This window comes from Eschrichtius robustus, chromosome X (genome assembly GCF_028021215.1).
Source record: "Eschrichtius robustus isolate mEscRob2 chromosome X, mEscRob2.pri, whole genome shotgun sequence".
In the NCBI taxonomy this organism is placed as follows: Eukaryota; Metazoa; Chordata; class Mammalia; order Artiodactyla; family Eschrichtiidae; genus Eschrichtius; species Eschrichtius robustus.
Window position 1 is genome coordinate 33,792,803 of NC_090845.1, and position 14,014 is coordinate 33,806,816.

Sequence of the window (14,014 nt, forward strand, 5' to 3'; positions counted from 1 at the left end):
AGATTGATCAACATCACTTCAGGTAGGATGGGAGATGGTCCTGAAGGAGGGTGAGATAATGCAGTAGTGACTATCCTGTTACCGTCAAGTGAGGCCTGTTCTGCTGAGATGTATTATACTGGGTAATTGACTTTTAATTCATTGTTTCACTCAGTAACCTGCAATTACTCAGAAAGCAAAGGTATTATTTGACACCAGATATTTGTGCCCAGTAAGCATGAGGGGCAAAGGCAGAGCCACCACAGCAGTTTGGTGGTGAGAAGGGTTGGTAGGAGTTTTAGATGGCTAAAACAAGGTTTTGCAAAAGTTACAAAGCTCTGTCTACTAGCATAGTGTTATTGAAACTGGTCCTCTTCATGGGAACATGTCCTTCTGAGTTCCTGCCCTGTGTTGTTGTCTGTATTGATTAGGTTCAGCTATTCTAAAGGGACTCAAACCAGTAGTGGATTAAACAAGATTTAGTTTTAACTGTCTCGCAAATAAAAATCCCAGCTGGGTTGGTGGCTTTGCTATCCAATTTCAGGGCCCAGGCTTCTTCTATCTTCTTAGTATATTTACCTTAAAGTGATCAGATGAACCACTGTCATATTTACACTGAGCCAGAAAAGCAGGATAAGAGGAAGGAGAAGGCATCTCCCCTGATTTTAAGGCACTACTTTAAGGGAATCATTTAGAAGCAGCGCACATCAGTTCTACTCATACTCAGAACTTATTTGCATGGCCATATTCAGCAGGAAAGGAGGCTGTAAAATGTAGCAAATGTAGTCTTAATGGGTACAGCCGTATGTATATCTAAAATTTCTACCACTAAAGAAAAGGAAAATGGATACCAAGGCACAATTAGCAATCTCTGCAATGATGTCTGTGTGTAGTAAGGCACGCTTGTTATTAATGATAGAGAAACTTGTGTCCTTTGACCCGGGTCAGTTGGTGGCTTTCTGTCATTCACTAAATGCCTTGTGAAAATAATGGATAATTTTTCTGTTAGTTTATGTTATTGCCATCCAGTTCATGCTATTCTGCTATATCCAGACATTAGTCTCATCAATCTATTCTTAGTGGCATGGCTCTTCATTATCTGGAAGAACTTTTAATCCTATGTAATCTTAGTGAATTTCATTTTATAGTATCCACTTTTAAATTATTTTATAAACACGATGGTTACCACACTTTTAATACTCTTCTGCTTAAAGAAGTTCTTTTTACCCTCTTTCAATAACTCCTGTTTCTAAGTCAGTACTCTAACCACTGTAATAGATTTTCCTGGACTTCACTCAAGACTCTTTTCCAAAAATAATTTGAACTTTTGAAGATTTTAAATCGTGAAAGTAATATCCACTGTTTTCCCTTTTTCCCTTTGTCGTCAACTTTTTCAGTCCCTTAAACATGTCTAGAAGTAAACATCCAAAAATTGTACTAGGGATCATTTCGCTTGCTTCCTCATTGTTACCCCTTCCTTAGTTTTCAGAAACTCTACCCACCATTAGAGTTTCCTCCAGTTAAGTATGAAGTAGGACTTCTGATGTCTATTTCACATGGCAAAGTTTATAGTTAATTGATAGGAGTTACGTTTTTTCTCTTAAATTAATTCAGAGTAGAAGAATGGCAAGTCTGCAGTGGACGTTTAGCGTGTCTCTGCTTAACATTCAAGTCCCCATTATAGTATAGTTCACCATTTATTATAATGAGGAATAAAATTTAACCTTGTTTATAATATATAAAGTATTCCAGTCAGAATGCCTACTTTGATTTTTATACAGGAGCCCTGCCAACCACGCTGCCTTGGAAATCTGAAGAAAGATGAGCACAGACATTTCATCCATGATACATAACGAGCATTATTCTCCATGAAGCTATATTAGAAAATGATATTAGAAAATGATATATATAAGGTACTATTTATCTTTTGAATTACTGTTATGTAAAAATCTCTTGTTGTTATGTTATTTGTCCAGCCTTAAAGTAGCTACATAATCATGCATAGTTGAAAATTTTGGCTAAAAACAGCTTACAGTTCACCAAAATATGCCTTTATATGGCCATTGTTTGAATGGAAATTGGAACAAGACATTTTGGAGTTAAACAAGTAATGCAAGTGTTACAGTACTTCATCTTAAGTTTACATTTAAGGTAGATAAAGTAGGTAAAAAATCAAGGAGGCTTAATTATAGTTACTAAGGGCAATGGATTGAGCTCTAGGCTTGGGGAACTTGGAGAGAGCTATGTGACACAGTTGATGAGAATATGAACAGGACAGGGAAACAAAATTGTTCTCCATTTGATTTGCATCACTGTATCTTTAGGATCTACACAGAAGTCTAGACTTGAACCCCAAAATTGCCTACTGCCCAGAATGGGCAGTCAAGTTCTTTGGGCCACTGTTGTCCTCTCAGTGCAGTAAAATTGTCCTGCATAGGGGCTCAAAGATATGCACTGGGTTTGTACTGTGATATCATAGTAGTGATTAGCATAAAAATCCAGGTGTGACTCACATCTCCCACTTCTTAAGTCAAAATATATAGAATTTTGAAAAATGATGCAGATGCTTTTAATCAGTCATTTCATAAGAATTTGCAAATAATAATGTCTACCACCACTACTTCCACTGTTTTCAACTATTGATGACAGCAATTCCAAGAAATTGTAAAGCTTCTCTTTATAGTTACTTTATAGTGAAGTAATAACTTATCGATCATCTTGGTACTGTGAGAATCTTGTAAAACAATTGTGGGAAAGTTTTCTACAAGGATATTTAGGTCTTGAAGGATGAGTAACTGTTTGGCCAACAGATGGAAAAGCTAGTGCCCTCAGAGTGAAAATCATGTGCCATGGCAAGGAGGAAATGAAAGCACCGAATTATATACAAATTTTAATGTGAGTGGGGAATTCTATATAGTTTTTAAAACAACGGGGGGGGGGGGGGAAGCCATTTCTGCAGTGCTTGGCTCCAGATATTAAAGGTCAGTGGAAGAAACTTGTAAAGTTATGATAAGAGGCAAATTTAAGGCAGGGAAATACCACTCATCTAATATGCTTAGAAACCAAGGACCATCACAGCAGATGAAGGATGATGACAGACAGTAGGGACTGGGCAGTGTGAATTTGGACCTGTTGGAAAGGTGCTCATCTAGCTATGAAGATGTTTGATCTCAGTCTTCTGAGTAGCACCTTGTTTCACAAATGTAGGAACTTACACCTAGAGTAGTTAAAGTTCCTATAGCCTCTCTACTCAGTGTGTGGTCCCTGGACCTGCAGCACTGGAATCACCTGGTACTGTGTTTCAGATTCTTAGGCCCTGCCCCAGATCTACTGAAAACAGACTCTGCATTTTAACAAAAGACCCAGAGGATTGCTATTAGATTTTAAGAAACGCTAGCCTAAAGGTAACTGAGCCGGACACCTAGGGGGCTCTGACTCTGCTTCCATTGAATTCCTCCGTTACTGTTATATGTTGCTGCTTTGATAGACCCCATGGGCACATTACTTCCACTGCTCTTTAAGCTTAATCTTAAGAGAGGTCTAGGGAAGTGCCCAACCCGCCAGTGACATCTTAAAATCCTGCCAGCCAATGGCAAAGTGAGATCCCTCTGGGATTTCGGCGACCAAAGCAAGTTTTCCGGTTACTCTGACGACACCTGCGATCCTGGGGTTCTTTCGCCAGATGCCTGCAGCTTCGGTTGAGGTTGCCAACTCGCGCAGCTTGGGCGGCGCCAAAGCCGGCTGGGCTGGAGGCTAGGGAGCAGCGTCTGGCAGTTGCCTAGCGACGGCGTCCACGCTAGTCCTCGGTCAAATCTGCAAAGGTTTGCGGGATACCTAGAGCACGGCTATGGAGTCCGAGAGGAGCTCACTCATGGCCCGGGACTTGGAGACCCCAAAGAAGGATATACAGCTGCGGGTGACCCCGTCGGAAGTGAAGTTCCTGGACGCGATGGCAGGGAGGGTCTACCGCCTCCCAATTACCGTGCACAATCTAGGTCGATACAGCCAGAAGATCCGGTTTCAGGAGCCTGTCAAGCCACAGGTAACACACCCAGGGGTGTTCAGAGCAGGACCTCAGGGGGGCCGCCGTCCGAGAATGCCTACCCACCTGGGCACCTGCTTTGTCCTGAGGAGTAGGAGCCCGGCTTCTGCGGGGGGTGCGGGCAGGATTGAGCTTCCTGGGGAGCGGCGATTTAGTGTGCTGGCCTTTTTGTTTTGTTTTGATGTTTTTTCCTTTCTGCTTGGGGCTGGGAGACAGGGTGGAGAAAAGTCGATCTGGAACCTCCCAATTTCTTCATTGGGAGTTTGGAAAGAAGGGAAGAGGATTTCACGTCTGTCTCCTCTTAACAGCCCAGAATCTATGCTTCATGATACTATAGAATTATGACAACAGATTCTCTATTAACTACCCTTTGGATCATAAAGTGCCTGTTACTCCAGATACTGTAGGATAGTGGAAAGGTTTATTATTTCGTATTCTAACATTTGTTGAGAACCTGCTACAAAATAGGCAGCAAGTGTTAGGGATGTAAAATGGAGAGAGTCCTGCCCTCATAAGACTTAGAAACTAATGAGGGAGTTAGTACTAATAATCAGCAAAATTAATGTTCTGAGAGGCTATCCCTATCTTCTGATTTAAAAGTTGACAGAACTTCATCTCTATCTGTTATTTTAGATTATCTGTGTAAATGGATGGATATTAGTTTACTGTGATCATCTGTTATAGGACAGGTGAAACGAATTTTTGATACGTAAGTGATGAATAACTGCATTTTTTTGTGGGATAGTTCTAATGATAATATTGAATGCAGCTGGACTTCTATATACAGAAATGGAAAGGTATCTATGATTTAATTAAAATCACACATATTTATTTGTATATATATAGATAAATGTATGGTAGTGATTAGGAGGGCAATGAGAAAAAGGACTTTTATGTTCTACTTTTTACACTTAGAAAATTGATGTACTATTTACCTACACTAAAGTGCACAAATCTTGAAAGTAAACCTTGATGAATTTTTATATACATATATCTCCACGTAGCCACCACTTGGATCAAACCATAGAATATTTCCAGCACTCCAGAAGGTTCCCTATAGCACGTGGAGTAATCACCCCATGGAGGTGACCACTATACTGATTCGTAATGAACCAGACTAATTTTGTCAGTTCTTGAGTTTCATATAAATGGAATCATTCTTTATTGATTTTTGTATGTACATGTTTTAACAATAGTAATGTGTTTATTTTGTAATAAAATTGTACATCACAGAGACTATTAACTACTCTTTAAATCAAGAAGTACCTGATTACTCCAGACACTGTAAAATTAGGGGAAAAGTTTATTATTTCATTAACTCACTACCTATTTATTGAACAATTGAATGTATATCTGAAAATATTTTCTTTTAAAACTCAAGCTGGCAGCAAATCCCAGATGTGGGCAAACACTATTTTATGTATGTCCAGGAGACACTTGTATGGATGGTTTTTATGCAGTCAGAAGAAAAATAATATAATTAGTTTTACTGTGGTTTTTATTGAGACCACAGGTCTTGACATTGGCAAGAGAATGGCCAGACAGGTTTACTAGTTAGAGGCCAAGGCCATGAGTTCAGTATCTGTTGCAAGATCATGATATGCACTTCTGGTCCTTCACAGGCATAAAGGGAATTAGGGAAGGGATAGATTAGCAAAAAGTATATTAACTGTCTTGGAGGAAGAAAGAAAAAATAAAAACAGGGCACTACGTAAAGGGCATTGTCATCATCACTATTGTAATTATTTAGGAAATGATTCTCTTAACACACAGCAGTGCTTGTTTTCCACGATCCTGCCTTGCCTAGGTATTGAGTACCCACTATGTGCCATATGCAGTGCTAATGCCACCTACTGTGGGTTGCTGTTAGAAAATTAAGACACAGTCCTTATCTTCAGTGTTTTGCTGACTCGTGTGGCCTTTGGTTCTGTCAGGCCAGTCTTACTTGTAATTGTCCTCTTACCCCCATGGCTCAGACTTCCTTTTCTTTTGACCCATGTTTTCATTCCTCCCTCCTGCAAGAATCACCGCCTTCCAAATCCCACCCATCTTTGAGGGTCAAAGTGAGTTCTCATTTTCTGAAACAAGTCTTCTCTTATATTATCTCCAAATTATTTCTCCCCTACTGGGTACTAATTGCATTTACAGACATTCATTATAGTTTGGACTTGTATCCAGATGGCTCCTGGTAAGTGTTACTTTCACCTCAATGGTCAGTTCATAAGCTCCTAAGAGAAGGGGTGGTGCCTTACACACCTTTGCAGACCACTCAGAGTGCTGAGAAACTTGTAGTTTGGGCACATGCTGCTGAAGTACTAGTTGCCCTTCTTTTTTAAAGGAAGATGGTCAAACCTGTTATGTGGACTTCCAGCACCCAAAGACCTATGTGGGGAATAATCTATCCCTTTTTTTCTTACTGTTTGGTGATGGATGGGGGTTGAGAGTTGGGCTGTGGTAGTTATGAGGTGTCAGAATCATTGTTTGCTGGAAGTATGATGCTTTCAGACCAGTGGTATCAAAACATCACTCCAGTTCTCTATATCTCTCATTGCTGGAAAGCCCTGCTTAGACTCAGTCTGACATTAAAAGCCCTGAATAATTAATTTCAACTTGACCTCCATTGTTACTTATTGAAGCTCTTTGCCCAGCGAGGCTAGCTTATTAACTGCCTGCTGAGAGATTATTTTGCTTATTCTTTTCTCTGCGTGTGCCTGAGATATTCCCGCCTCCATAGGGAGCACCTTTCTTGCTTCTTCTCCACCTTTTACGTCCATCCTCTAAGCCTGGGTTGAGTGTACTCCTTCTGAGCCCACAGTAATCATGTTCTCTCATGGATTTTCATGATACTTATGTCTGCCTCACTCACATGACACTTGATTAGTCCCTGGCTTACATTATTTAATTTTCAAGGGGTATATAGTCTGCTTCTTTAAAGAGATTATATATTCAGGAGATTCTTTCTAGTTGTGGGGAAAGAGCTTAGGTTTTAGAGTCAGACAGATGTGTGTTTTGAGTCCTCACTGACACAGTGACCTTAGGTATTAATTGCACCTACAGGTCCCAGTTTCTCATCTCTACACTGGGAGCCTTAATATCAGCCTTACAGGGCTGTAGAAGTGTATTAAGTGAGCTAATAGACATCGAATGCTTCACCTACCAGACGTACTCAACACAAAGCAGTTCTTCTCTTTCCCCCTTCAGATTTTTCCTGGAGTCTAACAAATGTTTTTCAAGAACAAAAGTTCTTTTTCCTCATTGGTCTATTCCTTTTTATATTTCCTCCAAGTTATGAAGTCCAAGTCCTTATGCAGAAAGTATATAAAATGCTGTATGTATTTATGATTGTATGTATGTGTGCATGTTTATATTGTGTATGTATTTAGACTGAGTAACATTTACATTAGATTGCTCTTCCCTTTTTTTCTGTATTCTAGTACCTCATACTTCTAAAGGAGCCCATGAGCATTTACATATTTCTTGACTGACTGCATTTTCAGTTTCAGTTTGTGTACCATTAAAAGCATATCTGAAGCATCTAGAATCTGATAGGTATAAATATGGTCATTAAGTCTTTGCCTTTAGGGCCGGAATATTGCCTATGTCTTGATATATCTCTTGAAATAATGTATACTCCTAACTACAGTTGCTCATACTATTTTCTTATTAGGACTTAAGATGTATAATTTGATTTTTTTTTTCCTCCCACTGAAGTTCAAACTGATTTTGATCAATCTGGATAAAGCACTTGCTTCTGGCCTTCAGACGACAGCTATGGTGGAATATCATCCTGATAAGAATGAAGACACTTTTGACCAACTTCTTATTTCAGTAGGGAATAAAACAGTAGAGATCCCTCTAATTGGGTATGTATTCTTCATATTTCATGCTAATATTTTGAGCACTCTTCAAATATTAAGGGTCATAGTAATATTTTGTATTTGCTATGACTAATAGGGCTTTTTGTATCTACAGTTTCCTTACAACTGAACTTAAAGAACAAATTTTTAGCAAATTGTAGTGTTCAAAACAAATGGAAGACTAGTTTTCCGTTATTTTTTAATTAAAATCATTAAAAAATGTCCAACAATTGCATGTTTTCTTTTTTTCCCCTTGAACTCGCACCCTATTTTATTTCCACCATATTTTCTGTAACTTTTGATAGCAAGATTTATTAAAGAATGCTATTTTTGCTGTCTCTACAATCTTACTTTCCATTCTCACTCCAGCAAACTCCAGAGGGGCTGTTTTCCCCAGCTTTCCAGTGAAGTAGCTCTTGCATATTGCCAGTCTGTTGGTACCTCCTTTGTCTTTATCTTACTCCATTTCTCAGAAGCATTAGACACAATTAACCATTACTGCCTTTGTGGGCCACTTTATTCTCTTGATTTCCCTGCTACTACACCTCTTCAATGATTGTTCCTTCTCATCCTATGTTATTTTTTTTTTAATTGAAATACAATTGACATATAACATTGTGTAAGTTGAAGGTGTACATGTTGATGTGATACATTTATATATTGCAATATATTACTACCATAGGGTTGGCTAACACCAGTATCACATTACATAGTCATCATTTCTTTCCTGTGGTGGGAACAATTAAGATCTAGTCTGTTAGCAGCTTTGAAGTTTATAATACATTTTTGTTGCCTATGATTACTATGCTGTATGTTAGCTCTCTGGGACTTATTTATCTACTAGTTCCCAGTTTGTACCCTTAAACAGTATCTCTCCAATTCTCCTACCCTCCAGCCTCTGGTAACCACCCTTCTACTTTCTGTTTTTATGATGGATGTATTCCTAAATGAATTATTGTGAACCCATATTCACATTTTAATTTAATTTTAAATTATTGTCATATTTACTTCACAGAATTTTAAATAATGCAGATGTTTGACTTCAAAAAAATCAAAATGGTGTTTTTTTGAGATTGGCTGAAAAATATGGACTGACATAATGAATATAATACAGAACTAAGTAACTGGTTTGCAGATTAACTTCAATACAAATAATTTATTTGACCAGGACATTGTGCTTTTAATCTTATATTGAAATAAGTATAGTTCTGTTCATTATAAAATTACTTGTTAGAGCTACTGTTAAAATTTTTGTGTTTTTTTTTTTTTCACATACATACATGCATGATCCTTCTTTTCCCCAGCAAAATATGATTCCATAGGTGTTATTCTTTTGTCTCTGTCCAGCACCAGCAGAATTAATATTAGAATATTAATATTTAATATTAATATTGGTATTAGATATAAGTCTTTTTATAATTTCCCTTGCATTTTTTCATTTTCATAAACTAAATTTAGATGTGCAATTATTTGGGTTCTCAGTGTTGTTGAGAAGTTCTGCTTTCGCACAACATCCCATTCTGCATAGGAGTCAAACAGCTGACACATGTTAGGAAAGGAATAAGCTACTCCTTTGCATCATTGGAAGGTATTTATTTAGCTATCAGAGCATCCCCGAGTTTGGAGACCACTGGTACTTGGCATTAGTGTGTTGGTCATTCCCCTCTCCAGAATTTCCTTCAACTCTGATCCTTAGTCAGTGTTCAACTGGTAACTCATCTTGCAGAGAGCATTTGGAGTCAAGAGGCACTTCTTCTGATAGGTGGCTAGATACTTTATTGTCCTCAGAGGTCAACTGTCTTGACGTGTTGTGGTGCATATGGGGCCAGAAAAAGTTTTTTATACAAGGAGAAGAGAAACCAGTAGGAAAGCCAGAGAAACTGTTATATATTGCCATTTTACCACACCCTTACTGCTAAGGTTAAACCATATATATGTATGTGCATGTATGTACATGTATATGTGTGTGTATGTGTGAAGATTCTTAAGAAATTCTTCTTAAGATACTTTTTCACATCTAGCTAGAGAAAAAGTTTGAAAAAACGTTCAGCTTCACATCTTATATTGTTTGTGTAACTGGTTCCTCTTTTAGATCCTGTAAACTATTAATGCAATTATGTATACACATATAAATATATTGTAAAGAGATGTACAAGGTCATTGATCTTTTCCTGTCAAAAAATTACAATCTCTATGAGAAGAACATGGGTATTTCTTAGACTATGCAGCATAAGTAGGACATTCCTGGCTGATCTCTGGAGTGTCTGTACCTATCCAGTAATACACAAACACATATAAACACAGATCCCAGAGAGAAGGCCCAGACCACCAATGTATAGGCAGTATTTGTGAATGTTTTGTTCAGGTATTTTTGTTTATGAATTTTGGTGTGTTTGTATGTATATGTGATTGTATGTATGTATGCATTTATGCTTTGGAGTTTGTATCCTAAGTGGAGTAAATTACTTAATTCATGTGTCTGGCACTTAACCTTAGGACTCAATAAAGATTAGTTATTACTATATTTATTACTGACGCTGTTGTTATCGTTGTTAGGTTTCTAAGGTAATGTACTTGAAGTCTAACAAAATGGATTCAAGGTTAAGTTCCCTAACGTTATATCCAGATAATTCCTTAGATAAATCATTTAAGCTTTTTAAGTCTTTGGCTTTTCATCTGTAACCTAGGAGCCGTGATATTTACCTACCTTTCAGGAAATTTGTTAATATCAAACAGGATAATATACTTAATGGTGCTTTGTAAACTATAAATTATTATCCAGATATAATATATATGTATATGTATATCATTATAAGATGTGTATTTAGGATTAGAATGGATTTTTAAAACGCTTATGAAAACATATGCTACAGGCACGCTACAGTGAGTCCTTTAAATTAGAGACACACATGGAAAGTCAATTGTATCCTTTTGTTCTTAGACCTTGTTTTAGTCCCCAAGTGATATTTTATAGTATCACAGCTTCTTTTATTTCATCAGATTGGGCATCATCCAAACTAGTTTAGTTTGTTCAGATAACTTGCACCCTTTTGGGGTCGGGGGGGGGGGCAAAAGAATGTATTATAGGCTTAGGTGGAGATTCCAAAACAGAGTTCCAAATATATTTTGAGCTATAAAAATATTGAGATATGTGGGTAACCTCTCAAGGTGAGTACTTGGGAAGGCATACCATGTACTTATGCATAAAGTCTGATTTCTTTATTTAAAATGTGTCTCATTATCTTCTTTTCGTGTCTTTATTTTACAATTTGTTTTACTGACAGATGTGCCACCAGCAGACCTGTAAGGACACTGAAATATCTTTTAAGGAGTTAAGATAAAAATATCTATATGTGTCCCCCTGTGGATTTAACCGTGAGGTTATAGTTGTTAAAGTTCATCATATGGTCCTCTTTTCTCCTCTTCTAGGTTGATTCTATCCTGTCAACTGGAAATTGAGTCAGAAGTTAATTTTGGGACATTGGTTGCCAATAGTAAAGTATATTGTAAAGAGATTCATATCATTAACCATGGCAGAGTACCAGGTAAATACTTTCTGTCATATAAATTAACTTACACTTTTGGAAGAAAATTGGTACTGTTTGAAATATATACCTTCTGCAATTAATGGATTCTCTGATTCACCCTACCCCTCCAAAAAAATTATGTTATTTGAAAAAGCTCAAAACTGAAGGTCCTTAAGTAGGATGACTGTAAAAGACTGATAGGCAATATCAGGAAAGATGAAGCTACATCCTTATGATTGTTATTAATACAACCTGACTCTCAGATGACTGATGATCTCCCTGAGGATAGAAGGCAAGGTGGTGTCGTGGAAGTGACATAGTCCTTAGAGCTTTCCAGAGATAGAATCAGGACACAGTGCCTTACTAGCTGTGTGATCTGGGACAAGTATCTTTAAGGACATTGAACTTCAGATTCCTCATTTATAAACTGGCTAATAAAATATACTGTGGTTAATTATGTATGTACTTAAGGTTATAATATGGTACTTGACTTACCACAAGCACTCAGTAAATATTTGTTTTTTCTCGATCATACTCAACTTTGAATTCACATGATGATCCCTAGAAGGCTCTTACTAATATTTTGTTGAAAGAAAAAGTGCTTCTCTCTTCTCCATACTGGATTATTTCTAGACATTCTTCCTGTGACCTAAGGGTTTCCATAAAGGCATAGGTGTGCCTGTGTCTATGTGTGTGTGTGCACATGCATGTGTGTATGCACACTCTTCATTGATGATATACTGTAGGCATAAAATCACTTATCCTTTCATTCACTTGATTGGATGGTCAGCATCTGGGATGATAAGACTAACATTTTCCCCAAGCTGAGATGAGGACTAGCTCCAGACAGGGAGGGCATTTCTCTCTGAGACTGCTTGTTGGATACATAAAACAGGTCTTAAATCCAAACCCGTTTTACAGTAAGTGAGGATGTTCTTCGGGGTTGCTTGAATGAGCAGTGGGAATTATTAAGACAAAGGCAGTCTGTCACTTTACTGATTTCTTCTGGGATATGAGCAAATAAAACTGATAGTTGTTCCTCACTGAATGTTACTCATTTCACTTTCCATGCTTTGGTTTTTAAATGGCTGAATTTCTGATGCCTGTCAGACTGTGGAATATTAGGCTCATTTGTGGTCTGACTCCAGTGTTAAGGATGAACTCTCTTATGGTGATTGACTGTGGGCTGTATGGTCCTTCAGATTGTCTGGTTATAGAGCAGTGATACGTAATTGAGAGAATTTTATTTGTATTCTTTTACTTTCCAAAATCTCTCTTAACTGTTGTCCATTCCAAAACCTTTAAAGTTTTGATCATATCCTCTCTTTATTCTAAAATCTCACCAAATTGTACAGTTTTATTACTTATAAAAACTCTCTATAAGTAAAAAATATATAATTTTAATTTTAATTGAATATTTAATATTATTTTACTTAATAAAAGTATATGTGTGGACCCGAGTCCCTACATTTTAGGAAAAGTAATCCACATTGACTTTTAGTACTGTATTAATATTTTGTGTGTGCATAGTATTTGTAGTTAATACTATATTGGTAAATTATAATTGAGTATTATGAAATGTTAATTACTCTTACCATACTAACTGAAACAAATTGTTATCAATGAAACACATTTTCTTAGTGCTGACTTTGTCCCTCATTTTTGGAGTTGAATGATATTATTTTTTCCACCCTTACCAAAATTGATAGTATGTTTTATATTCACAGTAGCAAGTGCCCGTAAAGTGTCATAAAGTCCTCATTACCCACAAGCACAATATATAAATATTCATGAGAATTATAATGTATTTTCATGAAGAAAAACACTTAGGCAGAAAATAGATTCAGCAACCAAAGATGATTTTAATAAAATTTTCAAAAAGGATTTTATGTGACAAATATTTTATAGTTTTAGAGTCAAAGATCAAGTGTTTACAAACATATATGTGTACTTAAGAGGACATTAAAAAGCCACATTCAGCAGATTCATGATTTGTATAGCTTTGTTTTCTCTCTCTGGTAGTGTCACTGAGGTTATTGTCTTCAGTTTTATAGAAGCCAGAGTTTATGTAACAACTTCATGATGTTTTATTTTAATAGTCTATTACGGAGTAACCATCCCTAGATTTAGCTGAAAGCTGTTGAATACATTTTGTTGTCTTGCCCCTTATAAGAATGTTTCCTAAATTTACAAAGTAGTGCTTGTCTTTTCATCTTGAAAAGACATGGTTTAATCTTTAAGATGTTTCTAATATTAGTGTTTTGTGAGCTGGGGAACTCCATGTTCTCTTTTATGTCTTTATTGTTTCTCAGTTTTTATCATTGAAGATTGAAAAAACATTATTTTAGCATGCCTTGAATTGCACACATTTCCCTCTTCCCCTCTTGAATCTTTGGGTACTTTTTCTACTACTGTGTTATGATGTAGAGTAGTCTTTAAAGTCCCTAGTGTGATCTTTACACACCATTTCTGGGTTTGAACAGCTACCTTAGGACTCCTTTAGGTTTTTTGGGGTTATTTTGCCCCAAATATATGACCTTTCTCTTGCTCCTAATGTCTGCTGTCCCCCTTCCCCTGATCATCAGCATCATCTCTCTACATCACTGTCT

At 37.0% G+C, this 14,014-nt stretch overlaps 1 protein-coding gene across 1 annotated transcript in view; it reads left to right on the plus strand.

Annotated features, from left to right (window-relative positions):
• The first annotated feature begins 3,826 nt into the window (after positions 1-3,826).
• CFAP47 (cilia and flagella associated protein 47) overlaps positions 3,827-14,014 on the plus strand; it is a 460,447-nt gene continuing 450,259 nt past the window's right edge. The window contains 3 exon segments of the mRNA XM_068532596.1: positions 3,827-4,021; positions 7,733-7,884; positions 11,308-11,423. Of these exon segments, the coding sequence (XP_068388697.1) occupies positions 3,827-4,021; positions 7,733-7,884; positions 11,308-11,423 (463 nt within the window).